This window comes from Nestor notabilis, unplaced genomic scaffold (genome assembly GCF_000696875.1).
Source record: "Nestor notabilis isolate BGI_N333 unplaced genomic scaffold, ASM69687v1 scaffold3467, whole genome shotgun sequence".
Lineage (NCBI taxonomy): Eukaryota > Metazoa > Chordata > Aves > Psittaciformes > Psittacidae > Nestor > Nestor notabilis.
Genome location: NW_009935930.1, coordinates 43,499 through 61,492, shown reverse-complemented (window position 1 = coordinate 61,492; position 17,994 = coordinate 43,499). Strand labels below are relative to the sequence as shown.

General features: G+C 48.8%; 1 protein-coding gene across 1 annotated transcript in view; it reads right to left on the bottom strand.

The window, feature by feature from the left end:
- Positions 1-4,324: 4,324 nt before the first annotated feature.
- Positions 4,325-17,994, bottom strand: part of LOC104408453 (peroxidasin homolog) — a 41,462-nt gene continuing 27,792 nt past the window's right edge. Inside the window, exons 10-22 of the mRNA XM_010018063.1 lie at positions 17,670-17,942; positions 17,402-17,518; positions 15,728-15,886; positions 14,237-14,349; positions 12,821-12,977; positions 10,933-11,041; positions 10,029-10,186; positions 7,509-9,012; positions 6,917-7,051; positions 6,090-6,298; positions 5,160-5,274; positions 4,757-4,850; positions 4,325-4,420 (exon numbers count right to left, since the gene is read on the bottom strand). Coding sequence (XP_010016365.1) covers positions 4,325-4,420; positions 4,757-4,850; positions 5,160-5,274; positions 6,090-6,298; positions 6,917-7,051; positions 7,509-9,012; positions 10,029-10,186; positions 10,933-11,041; positions 12,821-12,977; positions 14,237-14,349; positions 15,728-15,886; positions 17,402-17,518; positions 17,670-17,942 — 3,239 coding nt within the window. The remainder of the gene's footprint in view (positions 4,421-4,756; positions 4,851-5,159; positions 5,275-6,089; positions 6,299-6,916; positions 7,052-7,508; positions 9,013-10,028; positions 10,187-10,932; positions 11,042-12,820; positions 12,978-14,236; positions 14,350-15,727; positions 15,887-17,401; positions 17,519-17,669; positions 17,943-17,994) is intronic.

Below are 17,994 nucleotides of genomic sequence, written 5' to 3'. Positions count from 1 at the left end.
GTGGGAGGATTTGGGTTTGTTCTATTTTCCATAGGAAAATAATTGCATCCACAAGTGTGCGAGAGTTCAAACAGAAGTAAGCGAATAACCTTAGAAAAGATGTGGTTTGGATGGTTGCTGGGTGGGTAGTGTGGGGTTTGTAACATGCAATACTTTTTTCCCTTTAGTCTGCAGTGACCTCTCAAGGTTACCCTGCCAGCGTATTTACCTCCTCCCATTAATTCCCCATTGCAGGAATCCACTTCCCAGATCCAGATTCTGGTGCTTGCTCAGCCTCCAGCATGGATGGGTCCCCCTCATCATCAGCAGGTCCTTGTCTGATGGATCAGCCAAAGGATGGAGATTTCCATCTCGCATCTTGCACATGCAATTTAAGGCACCTGAAGATGCTGCTCCAGTGAGAAACCCCAGCTCCAGCCCCCCGGCCCTTGCCTGGGTTTTGTCATTTAACTGTTCTATCTAATTAGTGGGAGTTTTGTGCCTGGCAACCCCGCTCCTGGCCTTGAGCCCATTGTTTCGATCCTCCTCTGGCTGTAAGTGGCCTGGGTGGCTCATATTGGGTGTGCAGTTGAATTTTGAAAGAGGCTGCTTAGAAATGGAGATAATGGAAAATTGATTGTAAGGGTCTAAGCTGCAGGTCGAAGAACAAACTGGACCCATCCCTGGGTCAACAGCTCAAGGCATGATATGTCCTGTGTGTCCCACGATGCCCAAACAACCTGCAAAAGCTGGATTTCAATACCTGGTTTGGGATCAGCTCTTTCTTTCCCCTCTCCCAGGCAGAGGGCAGGAGCACACAGTGCTCCATGAGCATGCCCTGCAAGTTGCTGCATAGATGGGAACTAGGGAAAAAGGGAATCTTCAACAAAATACCTGCTCCTTACTTACCAAAGTCACACCTGAATATAGAGATAATTCTCCCAAGATCTTCCCCCACCTGGAGGGGGATTTCCTGCAATGCCTCTGGGTATTTTTCCCACTTCACCATGGGAAGAGGAACAGAGGATGGAGCACGGAAGAGTTTTACAACACACAGGGAAGGGACATCCCAACTGCTGTTCTTGTACAGCGTTTCCAACAGGTCTGCTCCTCACATCACACTCCATCAGGAGGAAACTCAAGCAGGGTTGCTTGGTTTGCATCTAGAGATTATCCGATTAGATCAAGCACTGAACATTTATGCCCTTCTGGTTTGAATGGGGACTTGGTAAACTTCTGGTTTGCAGGAGGAGACTGGAGCCTGATTTACCTTTCTTGACCTTTGCCAGGTTCTCCAGTGGTACAAGCGATAGACAAGTGCACCTGATTTAGAACACGCAAAGCTTCAGATCTTGATTTGCACCTAAATGAAAGAGTGCTTCAAAATGACAAACATCCCTGAGGGCTAAATACTGCCTCTGAGCTGAACTTCCCAGACATGCATAACACACGCTCATCACTGTAATCCTGCATCTGCACAGGAGACACACAGAGCTCAGAGCCCCACACCAGGAAATAGCTGATAAATCACAACCTTCTTTATTTTCTATTCCTTTTTATTTCCTATTCAGTTCCAGGAGCATCCCTGCTGCTTTGTAGCCCTTTGGTACTATAAACCACCTAAAAATAAAACAGAAGAAAAGAAAAAGCATGTTCATAACAGTTTCTGGCCCTGGCAGTGTGGGAAGGTAGGTAGGGCGATGCAGAAGTGAGAAAAATAAGGAAGGTACAGATATTTGATGGATCAAGTATTTTCCCTTTAGTCCCTTCACAAAGACGTATTAAAACCCACCCTGCCCACAGATGTGGGGCGCTGGTGGATACCCAGGGACTTTAGTTCTAGCACCACTAAAAAGCACCTCCAAAGAGCAACGAAACCAGAAGACCTGTTCAGAGGAGCTGGTGACATAGTCCTGGCTTAGTCGCAGAGTTCCTGGGAGCAAATAAACACAAACAGCACTTTGCATTCAGCTGTGTGTCACACACTGCACATCGTGTTCTCCTGTACTGACAGAAACCAGCAGCTCCCCTCCACTAATGAGAGTGTCCATTACATTGAATTATTTGACGTTCTGTTCCAGGTCCTGTTATGTTTACACTCGAAATAAATCTTTCCAGAAAAGAGCCTTTTTTGGGGGGAAGAAACGTAAATCCAACTAAACCCCAAATGGGGCAGAAAGTTGGAGAATGTGGGTTATGCCAAGAAGAATGGTTTTGAGCATTTAATGGCAGGTCACTTGTAGGGTCACGTAACTGAGGATGCACCACTCGTCACCCAATGGCTGGCGAAGTACCGTGGTCTATAGTGGGTGTCTGTGGTCTGCTGGTTCTTCCACCCCATCCTGGAGCACCCAAATAGCCAGGAGACTTCCCCAGACCTTGGGTTCACCTCATTGCTGCTGGCAGGGACTGCCCAAATGGTGCTTGCCCCAACCCTGAGGTTCCTCTTGCTCTTTCCATTGGCATGAGAAGGTGGCTGAGGGTTTGCTTTGGCTTTCATCTTTATTTAATGTTATTTATTTTGTCTTGATTTCTCCAGATGCTTCCTGGCACCACAGAGCATTTCAGGAAGGTTTTGCCTCTTAATGAACTGTTTCAGTTGGGTGCCCATGGGACACTTCAGACAAGGAGTGGTGGATGATGACAGCATTGCGTGGGATGAGGAGAGCAGAACAGCACTAAAGCAGCTTCAATTATTCTCCATTTCCTGGGGACTGTGGAAGAAAGTGGCATCAAATCACCATCAAAGAGGCAGAGCCCATCCCTGGTGATGAGGGCAGTTGTGAGGTCCAGGAGGAAAAGGAGGACAAGGTCCAAGGAGTGAGGGGCTTGTAGACAGTCAGTGCAGAGGGTTCAATACAGGCAGAAGTACAGTCATCCTGGGACAGGGAGTGGTGCAGGAGGTGTGAGAGGAGGCAGAGCATCGGGGGGTCTCACGCTGCTGTTTCTGAGCCCTATAGGAGCGGGTTGGACCGGGTGGTGGAGAGCAGGAGTGCAGGTCACAGGGCACCTGAAATGGCACAAGAAAGCAGATAATCTCTATGGGAGGCAGCCGGAGGCAGAGCAAGTTGTTTGTACAGCACCTGGCAGGTTTGGGGCATGTGTGACCACAGCACGAAAACAGCCACAGCCCTTTATACCCAGAGAAATGCATTTCAGAGACCCTGTAAACCCTCGAGTGCTCTTCATGGACCCAAAATGATGTCAAGGAAAAGCCAGCTCATGTCACACTGCAATTTATGTTGAATTTCTGAAGAGGAACTGCTGTTGGACTAGAGAATCTGTAAGGATCAATAGACCAAATCAGAGTGGAAATCATCAGCCCGCAGCCTTCCCCTCCTGCTTTCTGCTGAGTTCATCAGCACAGACCAGCCTTTGCTTGCCCTATCCTGTAATCTAACTTCCAGAGGATGCTCTTCTAGGACAGACTGCCTGGCAGAACAACACTTCTCTGTTCCCATCCCTGGAGTAATCATTTCAACACAAAACCCATCACACACCTCCTCCAGACTGGCAGGTGCCAGTGAGTTGTTCATCCTCTCCTTAAAGGCTGCATCTCCGTGGAAAACAGGCTAAAGGAGCTCAGTCTGTGCTCTGTGTGCCCCTAAACACCAGGGACCGGAGGTCTGGCAGTGCCATGCCACTGCTGAGCAGCAGCAGGAGTCCCCAGGCTGGCAAGGTGCTGACAGTGACTTTAAACATGCTTTAAACAGCCTCACTCCCTTGGCTTGAGCTGAGCCAACAAGTGGTACCTTCAGAAGAGAGGTGCACAATGACTCAGACGTTGAGGGGAAATCTCTGCCAGCATATAAGCAAATGATGGATTGCTCCATCTGCCCAGATGTCCTTGTTACCCTGAGGAGGAACCAGTCCAACAGCTCCATCACTGAGCTCTGTGATATCTCCCTCCCCACAAAGGTCCTTTAGAGGCCGTTGGATTTGGGGTTTGGGATATTAAGTGTTGTTAGAAGAAACCAACCCAGAGTCCCAGGAGAATAGGCCTGAGAGACCTCGCCCAGTCCACCTGGCCCATCCTATACTTATGTCTTTCCCCATCTTTGCCAAACCAGTTCTTGAAAGGCTTCCAGGAATGGATAACGCCACCACATCCCCAGACAACCCATTCCAGTGAGTCACTAATCATTGCTGGTAGAAATGAGTGTCTAACCTGATGCATTTGAGCCTATTACATCTTGTCCCATTCATCACCGGGTTGCTCCATTCCTTCCTGCAACAGTGGCTTCCTCATGGGAAGTCTACGGGGGTGTCCCACTGCACTCTCAGCAGCACCACAATGACCAAGTCCACAACAAACACACTGACCTTATACAAACAGGCAACACGGTCATCTTTTTCTCCATTTATCTCCAGTCTTCTTCCCCCATCCATGCGTGCTGGTGTTCCCATGGTGCCACCTCAGCTGGCTCTCCAGTGCGTTCACCTGGTGGGAATGAGGAAGCAGCAGCTCTTAGAGGAGTCTGCACATTGCATAGATAATCTTTAACCCGTCCCAAACACAAGGAGAAAGTGCTGGTGCAAGCTGCTCACTGAGCTTTAAACTTGCATTTTACTCTATAGTTGTAGAGGGCTGAGCAAACAGAGCTTGGCTTCTCTCCTCTCCCTACTCCATCCCTTTCCTACCTGTCCCTAATTCCCTCTGATCGCATGGTTGCTTTTTGGAGGACTTAGAAGTTGCAGAGGCTGCCTATAGCATAAAGATAAACCCTGCTTCTGGGTTGACTCTGTTAAAGACAAACACTGGAGAACAAAGTTTTACCTGTTTCCGTAGGGAAGTGACTGTCTTCTCCAGTTCAGCCACAAGGGACTCGAGATTCCCTCTGGAGGAAGGGCTTGGAGAAGGCACCTCATTTCTGGGGTCAGCGATAAAAAGTGAAAGGGATTATGCAAACATCAGCTTCCTGGATGAGAGAATCGTTCTGCCTTCTCCAACATCAGCAGCAGACAGAAGGGCCCAACTGCCAGATTCATCTGCCCAGAGATGCCACTCAGCCCAGATATTTAAGTATCCAACAGGACATTGAGCTCAGCATCTATCTACTGCAACACCCCTGACCCCAGACCTCTGCAGAATGATGATTTCAAAGGCCCAAAGGGACTGAGTTATTAAAACTATTCTTATACTTCATAAAACAGAGGTAAGATGAGCAGTGATACTACACCTGGGCGAGGCAGGCTTCTGCTTGGCAGGGTTCTCCTCCGGGTAGCTGAAGCCAGGAGACCTCTTGCTTCGGAACCGCTGAGAAAGAGCCCTGAATTGCCCCCGTGTCTGGCAGTCTTGGGAAGGAAGGGAAAACCTGCAGTGAGCACTCGTGTTTAAGGCAGAACAAGGCAGCACAAGGCAGCACTGCCCTCCTTCACCATCCATCCTTGACACATCTCTCATGCTGGAGGCAAGGAGACAACAAAGGTGTGTAACAAGGTATGCATCATACGCATGGATTCCCATGTGTCAACTGGATGCCTGTACCCACACAGACACAACACAAAGGGACCATGGCAGGATCTGTGCTTTAATGGTACGGTTTTACACACTCCCAAATGAACCTGTAAAGTGATACATGGTGGAGATCACCATGCCTACATCCTGCTTCAGTCTCTTCCCCCAGATTTCTGCTCTTGGCTGCTGCCAGAGACAGAAACCCTCAGCTAGGTGGACCTTCAGCCAGATTCAATGAAGCTAGCAGGCTTCCTGGAGACATGGTGGGTGCCCCATGCCTGTCAGCATTTAAAAGGCATTTGGACAAAGCCTTTACTAATCTGCTTTAACTTTTAGTCAGCCCTGAAGTGGTCAGGCAGTTGGATTAGATGATTGTTGTAGGTCCCTTCCAACTGAAATAATCTAGTCTCTTCTATTCTATTGCTCTCTTCTAGTCTGTTCTGGACTCTTCTATTCTAGTGTGCTCTATTCTAGTATGTTCTGGACCCTTCTAGTCTCTTCTGGACCCTTCTAGTCCATTCTGCTCTTTTCATCCATTTCCTGACACACAGTTCTCATGGTGCAGCATGAAACCAGCTCCTGATGGCAGATGACAAATACCACCCAGGACCATCCCCACACCAGTCGGCGCTAGAGCAGCTTCTTTCCTTACCCTCACAACAGTCCTGCCACAAGCGGAGATCCACGGCAGGAATCTCTTCACAGCTGACCATGCCCTGCAGGTACGATGCCACCCGGAAGACATCCCTCTGGAGCTGCTGGATGTGGTCGCTGTTGTCACAGATGACACGAGCAAGGGATGTCTGTCTGATCTGAGTCAGCTGCGCTGGCGTGAAGACTCCGGGATTCTCATACCAGAATCTGCGGTGGGTTGTAATCACAGCATGACTCAGAATAGGAGAATAGGATGGGGAGTGAGGCTGGGAGAGGGAGAAGAGTTCACCTACAGCTATTGGCAGCACCACACATCTCAGAAGGAGCTTTTGGTGGCTGAGAACACAGATTGCTCTTTCCTGAACCCAGGAAACCCCATGAGCTGCCACCAGCTGCAGGTACAGCCCCTTGCAGGGGAATCCCAAGGCTCAGACAGCTCAGCTCTGCTGGAGCAGGATGAGACATGGGTGAACAATGCTCCTGACCTAAGGGCATCCCCAGGCAAAGACGTGTCTCATTCACACAAGCTGCAAATAGGAATTAGAAGGAGGCTCCTGAGGACATTTCCTAGCATTTTCAGGAGAAGTTTGGCACATCCTCAATGGTACCCAGTGTCCTGTAGTGAAATGAGAATCCTGAAATCATGAAAGGACACATTGACAGTAACTGTGGCAAGTCCTTTTGGAAGTGCTTTGGATAGAGGAATGTTCCTCCTATCATCAGACAAGAAATAACACAAAATTACAGGTTTCCTTCTTTCCTGTAGGGATAGAATCCCCCCCAAAGAGAACACCAAAGACTTCGGGTTGACTCCAATGGCAATACCTGTCTCCATCCCTCAGCCTTCTGAACTGCGTCGTTAAGAGGCACATCAGCGTTGGTCCAACTCTGGTACCAGGGATGAGGTCCTCCACCATCAGTGCTGGAAACAGGTCAATGTTTTTGGTTGTTCCATATAAACTACAGGATAAGAGATGTTAAAAAAAAGTTAAAAGTTATCAAAGAGTGGAGATAATATAAATCTGCTCCCATGACAGGAACTTGTATGCAAGGAGCTCATCTAGGCAATATTTATAAGGTCTTATCTAAAAGACGATGGGATAAAGGCCTGCCTTGGAAAGAGGCAGCCAATGCAGATAGGATGCAGTTTAGTCTCACTGAAAAATAGCTCCAAGGCTCAATCTGCTCCCAAACTACACCTCAGCAGCTCCTGATGACATTTCACTCAGAACCAGACTGATCACTTGGAGGGACCTCATTTGTCTAACCCTGTTCTTAAACCACAGCTACTACCCTATCTCAGCATCTGTGGGTAGCAATATCTGGGAAGGTTATTTGATGGGTGTCCTGGAAGAAGCAGAAGCTTTTCACTGCCTAATTTCCAGGGATTCTGATGCTTCCAAGTCCAGTAGAGTACCTCCTGAGCTTATCTCTGATCTCCAAGTTCTTTATCTCGTTCCTGAGGTCCTCAAACTCCAGTGCAGACGAGAGATTGCAGAAGACCCTGAAGTCGTTGTAAGGTGGGATGCCATGGTCTCGCCCTCTCTGGATGTTGATAGCAGCCAAGTCCAGTGAGACAGAGTGTGCCATAGAGAAGAGCTTCTCCGTCAGCTCCATGTTGAGGAGTTCAGAGGGTACCCGCATCTTCCCAGCAACCCCAAACAGCCCGCGAAGGAGTGGGTCAATCCCACCCTCCTGCATGATCCTGAAAGGGGAGAAGAAGGCCTTGTGCAGGGGGATGTGGCCTTGGCGGATGGGCTGGAAGCTTTCGTTCAGCCGGTACAGGATGGGGTTGATCAAGGTGTGCCCGAAGCGGAAGGCAGCAGTGGCAAAGGCGTTGAGAATCCCCGCATTGACGTTGGGGTCGTAGCCTTTGTACTCACCCAGTGTCTTCATCCCAGCTTCCCCAAGGACCTTGGGGAGCCATTGGGCGTAGGTGATATGCTGCATCTGCGCACCCACAATCTTCCGTGCCTCATGATACAGGAGGTCCCCATCCCAGTGGGGATTGAGGGCCGACAGCTCCGTGGCGATGCGGTTGTGCTCCCTGAACCACAGCGTGTGCATGGCCGTGAGACCCAGCTGCTCGTTGGCACGGTGGTCTCCTGCCAGGAAGCACGGCACGGGGCTCTCGTTCTCATCTCTCATGCATTCAGTGGGTGGCCCCACAGCAAAGGGAAGGAGATGCTTCCCCGAGCTGGGCACAACTTGCCCTTGTTTCAGCAGCCCCTTTTGGTTGCTTAGATCCCGCAGCTCCTGCGATTCCTGCTCCGTGCTGCCGTAAACATTGGAAGCATCAATGTAAGATGTCAAGTGGTTGATCTGCTCCCTGGCGTAGACAGAGTTCATCAGTAGGGAGGTCATCCCGCTGCCACACACAGGGCTTGAGCGGACAAAGAACATGCAGCGCCCATTTCTCACACGGGGGTCGTTGGCAGGGACCATGACGGAGAAGCAAGGTGGGTCGTTGGTGCACACCTCGCTGCAGGGTGCTCCATCTGAGAAGCGGGACATGCTAATGGCTGCCACCGTCTGGTCCATATCGTGGTCCAGAAACTGGCCCCACTGCATGAGCATGTGCGTGAACTGGTCATCGGGGGTGATGGTCTCAGTGCCAATCATGGTGGTGGAGACAAGGCGAGGTAGAGGAAGGGGCAGGTCCCTGGCATCTTCTGCCAAGGAAAAACCCCGCGGGAGGTTAAATCCATTCTGGTAGGCAGGTTTGAGGAGCCTTTGGAAGGCTGTGAGGGATGCACCCCACATCGGGTGCTGGAGGTTGTTGCAGGAGCCATCATGGGTCCTGTACTTCTTGTGGAAGCAGATATCCGAGCAGTTGGGCGTGCGGCGGTGGGCAGAGCAGCCCGACAGGTTGGCAATCATGTTCAGGTAGTGTGGGGACACCAAGTCGTTGTACCGATAGCCTGTGAAGGAACAGGAAAGCACCAGGTCAGACCATGGCCACTGTAGTCATCAGGTTCCTCCCATCCCATCTAAGGGCTGTGTCTGAACCACACTGCTGGGGTTGTCAAGGTGGGCACAGGAAGGCCAGGTCTCTGATCATGGTGTTGCTGTGTAGTTTATGGAGGCCAAACAAAGCACAGGATCATATGAGCCCCACAAAGAAGAAAAGAAGGTGAAAGAGTTGATACTAAACTGCACAGGGACAGAAAGCAGAAATGCTGTGACTTACAGACCAAACCGTGGAGGTGGTCTCGGTCCCCATTCTGGGTTTATTTTAGATGGGTTACATGGGTATTGCTACAACCTCGAGCATCATCAACCATCCAAACCCTACGTGCCGAGCAGCAGGGAAGCTGTGGGTGACTGCCAGGGTGCTGCGCCACGTGAAAGTGCTGAATAATGCTGTGTTGTGTGGATGCTGACAGTGCAATGAGGAGGAGAGGCTGGCGGTCCAACCAGCCCAGACGAGACCTGCAGCCTGCAGAGAGACTCCTCACACCCTGGAATCCATCCAGGCAGGAAAAATGTATTTATGGGCCCCAAATATAAATGCCTGCTACATGCTGATCCACACGTAGAGGTAGAAGCTCGCAGTGGAGGGAATGTCTGTTGTATGGAAAGGAAGTCCCAGCTAGTGAGATTTGGAGGCCAGTCGCTGGATGCTTGGACTTCACTAGGTATTTTTGGTGTTGCATTGCTTTGTTGCTTGCTATCCTGCCTCGATAAAAGGAACCCGAGTGGCTGGAACCCATCTGAGTTTGTAGCTGAGTAGTAGAGAGACAGAAGAGTGATAACCTCCCATTTCTGCTACAGCACCCAAATACTGCAGAAATTGCAGTGTTCTTCTCTTTGCCACTTGGAAGGCAGGAAACATCAAAGCCAGGCTGGATGGGGCTTGGAGCAACCTCGTCTAGTGGAAGGTGTTGTAATTTCATCCTATGCACAAAGTTAAGATGGGAAATCGAATCTCTCCTACCTGTGACGTTCATATCCACAATCAGCCCTTGTTGCACATGTTCCTGAATCAGCTGCAAGGTCCTTTCAAAGATCTCACCTGCCCTGGCTGTTTCAATGGTGTAGGGGTCCCGGGGGTAACGGAAGAGAGCCAGCAAGTCATTTGGTGTCTTGGGGCGCCTGTTTTAAGGAGTTAGAAATGATGCAGGAACATGAACATAGACTCTGTTCTGAGCAATGAGTCTCTATAGGCAGCAGGAGACACGCTCTAAGCCTGGTCTGGTGTTTGACCCCAAAAACCAGTGCACAAGGTCGATGTGGCTTCTCTGAGAATTACAGATGCTTAAAGAAAGGCTGCTTTTCCCCAGGAAAATACATGTATTTAATTTCCTCAGCATCTCTGTTTTATTTTTGCCATAGTAATTTATCTTTTACTTTTCAACAGCTGAAACCCAGAGGTTAGGGGCTTAATACAAACTCTCTTTTCAATAAAAACAGACATTGGGGTGGAAAAGGAGGGAGTTACCATTCCCTCAAGACGTCATTTTTCATTGAGGAAATGGTTAGAATTATTATATCATTACTTCTGTTCTCCCTACACAAAGCCAGTGGCGTTTATAGAATGACTGTGCTGATTATTTTCTATGTGCTGTCGCTGGTGTTCAGCTGACAAAATGTATGTTGCAGATATAAGTGACAGAAAGGGTGATATTTGTGCATCAGGTTTTTCCAGAATCCTAAATGCCTGTATGAAGTTCTGTCACATCCTGACATGATGCAGTTTCCACCTCCAATACTTGAAACAATACTGCAGCTTTCATTTGTGGACTGTCAATGAGAAAATGAGGTTTGGGAAAGCTTCATCCATCGCCTTTTTAATCTCTTTTCTGTTTCAAGTCTCAGACAGTGGCACTTCACACACTTACTTGCTGAACAGCTCCGTGCGTGTTGAATTGATGGCGTGGTCCACGCTGCTGATGGCTTCTCGTATGGATGTGGCTACAAAGGTGTCGCCACTCCGACCAACGTCCGTGGCTTTCCAAAGCAGAAAGCAAGAACAAAACATCCTAAATATACTTTGGTTAAAGTGGGAAAAGAAAATGTTAAAATCACAGTGGGTTAAACCCAAAAGAATGTGTTTACTTCCCATAAAGGAAACTTCCAAAAGCGATGAAATTCACTTGAATGTATTGCTCCTATATTAATTTTCCATTTGTGGAACAACTCAGTCCAAGTTTAGCGTCAGCACATCAGACACATCACTTTAAATCAAAAAAGCAAGCTGCTGTTTGAATACCTTCAGAAGTAAACACATGAATTCTTAAAAATCACTGCATTTTGTAAGCCAGGGCCTCTGTCACAGCTCACCAAACCAGTTCCCATTTGGCTCCCAGTGTATGCAAGAGCCAGCTGGAAAATGAGGTACCAGCCATGAATAAATCACAGAAATTATCCTAGGAATAATTCCAGACAACAAAGACATTTCAGATTAGTCTCAGCTCCTTGCATGCAATCCCTGGATAGAAAGTGATGCTGAATTAATCTCATAAACTACTCCATATCCATGCTGGTTATTCCTTTGTGCTTGAGGATTAGCCCTTTGACTTATATTTTTCACCTTATTGCTCACCTTGGATCTTTCTTTCCTTGTCAGTTATTCCTTACCCTCTAAGTAGCACAACTCCCACTCTTGACCTCTGCTTTGACTAGCTACTCCTCTTTATTCATTACAGCTTCCCTAATGCACGGAGCAGTGGCTGGCAAACGAGAGACTTATTTCCCATTCCTCAGGGACTGAGCAAACATCTAAACCCTGCATTTGCAGAGACAATGTTGTTCTCCTGCCTCCCCCGGTGGGCAAGGTTACGGTCAGACAATGGCTCGAGAGCGTGTCGGCACATTTTAATCAGTTTCTCCCTCCCAGCAGAGGCAATAACTACACTCACACCGACAGCTTGGCTTGCAGGAGGTGTTTTAAGCCAACACCTTTGGCTCTGCAGGGAGCAACAGCAGCTCTGCTGAGAAAACAGCGAGGAGCAGCTGGGAGGTGCATGGGCTCTACAACATTGCTCCTGTGAGGGACCTGGCTGGAAAGAAGCTAAAGGAATAACAGAGTGATCTGCTCAAAGTGGAGATGTTCAAAGATCTGCTCAAAGGGAAGATTCTGCGAGGTCATGGAGCAGCTCTGCTCTGGAGACAGGCTGAGAAAGCTGGGCTGGTTCAGCCTGGAGAAGGCTCCTTAAGGGGAGACCTTAGAGCAGCTCCAGTGCCTAAAGGGGCTACAGAAATCCTGGAGAGGGGCTTTGGACAAGGACCTGCAGGGACTGGACAAGGGGAATGGCTTTAACCTGGCAGAGCTTTAAGGTCCCTTCCAACCCAAAACAGACTGTGATACCATCATCCCATAGGAGATGCTCTCTGCTCATCCTGGAGTGCATGAAACCTCTGTGTGCGTCTGCATAAAGGCATTTAGTGACAGGACAAGGGGAATGGCTTTAACCTGCGAGAAGGGAGACCGAGATGAGCTCTGAGGCAGAAGCTCTTCCCTGTGAGGGTGCTGAGGCGCTGGCACAGGGTGCCCAGAGAAGCTGTGGCTGCCCCATCCGTGGCAGTGTTCAAGGCCAGGTTGGACACAGGGGCTTGGAGCAACCTGCTCTAGTGGAAGGTGTCCCTGCCCGTGGCAGGGGTTGGGACTGGATGAGCTTTAAGGTCCTTTCAAACACAAACCAGCCTGTGATTCTGTGTCAATGCAGGAGAGCCCCTACTTACACAAGAGCAAGAGAAGACACAAGAGGACGACAGGAGATACCCTACCGGTGATGGTGAGCTGCATAGCGCTGGAGGTGAAGCCAAAGGGATTTCTTGCTATGCACTCGTATCTCCCCTGGTCAGCCACACCGAGATCTTGAATGGAAAGGGTCCCATCTTGGCTTATGTGGAACTTGCCACTCTCTGTGATCTGGATGCCCTCCTGTTGCACCATGAAAAGACAGAAAACGTGTCAGGGCTTGGAAAGCTTCCCACCATCCAGCTTCCAGCCTGTTCCACAAACCGCAGATGGATGCGATGAACTAATGTGGCCACCAGATGTTAGCATTGCTCTTCCAGAGGAGCCAGAAAGCCATCCAAAGACATTGCTCCTGCCAGGACCCACTGTGCTGAGCTCCCTTGCTCAGTTCCTTCAACCTGGTCCACCTCCAGGCACCCCATGCGTTTCTCTGCACTTCTCCAGATGGGCTGGCTGGAGCGAGCACTGTCCCTTGATGCTGCCACAGGAGTTTCATGGCACATAAATAAGACTAAATGTCTTCAGTATTGAGACAATCTGGGACTGCTGGATTTTTGCTGGCCTTGAGCTGCAGACACCGGCTTTTGCTGGCTCTGGACAGCATCTTTGGTCAAAGCACTGAGAGCAGCAGCAAACTCAAACCCTACCTCTCAACCAGGATGGCGGCATAAGTAGCTTCAGGTTTTACTGGTTTCATTCTCCTGTTTCTTAACACCTTTCTGCTGCCCTGCCCCAATCTAATCCTTCCTCTGCTGCTCCCCCAGGCTCTTCTTCTGCTCCCACTGTTGGCTGGAGCCCAAGGCAAGCTGCAGGTCACATCCCATGAGACCTCTGCAGGATAAGTGAGGCTCAAGCATTTCCCCTCTGATTTGTTCTCTGCCTGATTGCACTCAAAGGCAGGTCCCAGTGAAGGTCACAAGTGTCACACTACAGCACAGCAGGGAAATGTCTGGAGAGCTTCATCTAATGAACTCTTGAAAAGAGCAGCCAGGTGGCAGCATGATTTTGAGGGGTCATGGCTTTGCCCCATCAAAGCTGGAGCCAACCAGCATCATCCAGTTCCACCAGGGGGAATCCTGGAAATAAGGACAAAACACTCAGAAGAAAAAAATCCATACTCAGGTTTTTCCAGGAATAGTCAATCAAGTGGTTCTAACATCCTAGAAGGTCACTGGCTTCAAGTTACTCATTTGGAAGGAAGAACAAGAGAAAACAGGAATGTGCATTGCAAGGCTTCGAGCCTGAGAAAAAACAGCATTCTTTGAGACCATTAAAAACCTCAAATCAGTGGAAATGTTGGTCCTTAGATCTTCAAACACAATTTAATCCATGTGTGTTGCATGAACTGATCTAACTAGTTGAGCTGGGAGAGGTGTTTAATCCCCCATTCAGAAGCCATCACGCTTCCCAGTAGCTGTTGAGTACACGGCACCATCTCTTACCTTCACCCAGGTTATGGTGGGACGTGGATCTCCTTGGGCAGCACAGGCAATGGACACGTCCTGGCCTGTCTCTGCCACCACATCTTGGGGAGGATGGAGGAACACGGGTATCACTGTGAACATGGGGAAAAAGTCACAAATGCAAGAAATATAGAGAAATTTTGGGGAACAGGGTGCCCAGGGAAGCTGTGGCTGCCCCATCCCTGGCAGTGTTCAAGGCCAGGTTGGACGCAGGGGCTTGGAGCAACCTGCTCTAGTGGAAGGTGTCCCTGCCCATGACAGGGGTTGGAACTGGAGGAGCTTTAAGGTCTCTTCAACACAAACCATTTCTAGGCTATGAAACCTGCATGTAAAACATCTCATCATGGGCAAACCGGAGATGCTGGGCTCTTTGTGCTGCTGGAAGGGCTCTTCAAAGGGTGCCAGTTTACCCGTGCTCCTGCTTGTGGCAATTACATATGAACGTTCTGGGTTCTCTGACATTTAAAATCATTAATTCAAAGCCTTTCTAGAAAAGATGCTCTAATTGAAACAAGGATCATGAATTGATTCAGGAACTATCTGGCAAGTGTTAAGTCAGGTCAGATTAAATACTTATATTGATCTTGCTGGTCTTAAACTATTCTGTGAAGTCAGAGCCTGAAACATCATGGATTTTGTGTTTCTAGGGAGTCTCCTTCCCTCCAGTCTACCACTAGTAAAATTGTGCCATGCTTGTGAACAAGCAGGGATGTTTCCTGATTTAGAGTCATTATTTATAGGGGAATAAGAAAGAAAATTAAAATATGAAGCATTCCTGTGTGACTTGTGGTTTACAGAGGTTTGATTTTACAATCCCTTAGTTGAACCTATGACCTGGTGGGTAATGTTTGAGACAAATATACAGGACAAAATTCTGTTTTCCACTCACACTGGTCAGGTATCAGCTCATCTGATGGGTGCTAGGGGTCATTTCTGATCATGTAACCCGTGATCTAGTGTTTATTCGTGTGAGTTAGATATAAGGAAGAAGTTCTTCACAGTGAGGGTGCTGAGGCACTGGAATAGGTTGCCCAGGGAAGTTGTGAATGCTCCAACCCTGGAGGTGTTCAAGGCCAGGCTGGACAGAGCCTTGGGCAACATAGTTTAGTGTGTGGTGTCCCTGCTCATCGCAGAGGGTTGGAACTAGATGATCTTAAGGTCCTTTCCAACCCGAACTATTCTTTGATTCTATAACATCAGCCCGTTCCTTGGCTACACCACATGAGTTTCATTCCCACAGTCGTACTTCTTCTAAACTACCTGGTAAAGGAAAACTGAAGCAGCTTCTTCCCATTTACAAATCTTGGCACTCTGGGAACCTACTTACCATTTCCCAATGGAGCTCTCACAGCTAAATGTCTGCTCCCAGGCAAAAGCAAAACCCCATAGGAAACAGGGCAGACAATGTTATTTTCCTGTAGTGTTAAATGAATGACACGCATTTGCCATCCCTCCTTCCTCACAGCTTACCTCGGGGGGTCACCGACAGCTGTACCGGGAGGGTCCTCACGCCGATGGCACTGATGGCGTGACACTCGTACTGGCCTTGGTCGTGCAGAGCCACCCTCATCACCCGCAGGGTACCCGTGGAGAGGATGCTGTGCCTCCGGTCACTCGGCAGCGGCCCACCTGGTCAGACAAGCAGTGCACATTGTCCATGAGATTCTCTTCCCAGCGCTGGAGGTATCTGTGTGGTCGTTGAAAATCCATTCCCTTCCCAACATGCCATCAGTCACCCTGAAAACACCATCTGCATCTTGCTAAGTGAGGCACAGGATGGATGCTGCTTTTCCTGCACCCAGGATCATGACTGAGTTGCCTTGTCTAAGCAACTGGAAAGGAGCTGGTACCCTTTTCCTTACCTCCTAAGCCTTTCCTTAGTGCAAACTGCAGATTTAATGACACCAGATGGATAGCAAATCTGTGTTCCATTATCCAAACTAGCTGTTTAATCAAATAAACAGAAACATTGAGCATTGTCTTCTTTTTAATTCATTATTTTGATTTTCTTTGGTTTGGAAACTATGTTGTTTTGATATTTCCTCTATTTAAGGAGAAAAAGTTGAAAATTGAGATGCTTTACCAAACCCAAACAAAATGATTAGAACTTCCCAGTTTAGTGACTTTATTGGTTTTAATATTCCATTTTCATCCAAATAAGGGCTCTATTTATTCATCCCGAATACCCAAAGGAATCTGAATCCTCCCCACACTGTCAAAAGTGGCTTGGAGATGAACAATGCTCCACCCCTTGTCCTCCTCTTACCTTGTTCTTAACATGCCTTCTGTGAAAGCACTGTAAAGCCTTGTTGATCTTGGATCACTAACAAACATGGTTACAAACCAGTTACTACTTCTTGTCACTGTGCTTTCCACATCTCTGAGAGATACCTTCTAATATCTGGGCAGTGGAGGAAATAAGGTTAAAGGAGATGGAGAACATGCTGGTGGAGGAGAATTTCAGCTGGTCTTTCTTAACTCTGTGTCAGGGCTATTGCTGTGGAAGCTGGAATACAATAGCCATGAATTCTCCACAGCATAAACCATTAATTATGGCTTGTGAAGCATAAGGAAAAGTTGGAGGGCCTCTGGGCCAAGCGTTACTGGCTTCTGTCCCAGAAAGTGTTGGATGGGATCAGTTCAGTGGAGCCAGTGCTGACAATCATCTGAGACTTCAGAAGTTCACCACCACCTGCTGGCCCAAAGTGGATTTTCCGGAGCTAAAAGAAACTTTGGAGGGGTGTCAGCAGTGAATGGTGCTCCCCAAGAGGAGCAAATCAATGTGGTGGTGGAGAGCTGGTACATGGGGGATACCCAACGGCTTGGAGCCTTTTCAAAGGAGGTAGGAAGTCACTGCAGGAGGAAGTCTGAGGCTTTCAATAGGTTTCATGCTGATGAAAACCAGCACACTCCTTCCTTCTGACATGATGACTTAGTGTGTCAAAGACCTCAGAGGCTCCCTCTTCACTGCTTAACATCATCCTTGGTGATCTACCACATACCTCCTAGCTGACTAGGTCTGTGCTGATCACCATCAGCCCTGTGCCACCACTGCAAGTCATCACCCTGGACCATCAGCTCTGCTGTTCTCACCATTGATGATGGCACAAGAGAGAAAGAAATCGTGAGTCAAATGAGTAGTACCTGCCCTCGTCCAGGCAATCACGGGTGGAGGGTGACCCTCAGCAGAGCAGGGGAAATCCACGCTTTGTCCCTCAGATACTGTCTGATCACTGGGAACAAGGAGAAACCTGGGGGAATCTGGAGGGAAAAGCAATGATTGAAAGCAGGAAAATCGCAGGCAGCAAGCTTGGGTTAAGTCTCAGTTCATGGGAACAGAACCAGTCACAGGGTTTAAACATACCCCTGACCAAACGCTGCACCCCCGAAATGTCAGCCTGGGACTCCTCACCTTGCACTATGACCCTTGCCGTGGCCTGGATGGATCCCTCGGTGTTGCTGGCATTGCAGTTGTACTGCCCCTGGTCTGAGAAGGTGACGTTCTGAATGAAGAGCCCTCCAGAGCTGGTGATGGCAAAGCGGGAATCCTGCGGTAAAGGAGAGCCCGTGCCCAGGGTCCAGCTGATGCGAGGGTTTGGGTGCCCGGAGACCCCACACTCCAAAGTGACGCTTTCCCCGATCAGCACTTCAGTGTTCTGTGGCTGGATCACAAAAGTGGGTTTGGCTGGAAGGAAACGGAGGCTTCAGAAACCAGGAGCTCTGATGCTGCTCAGTTA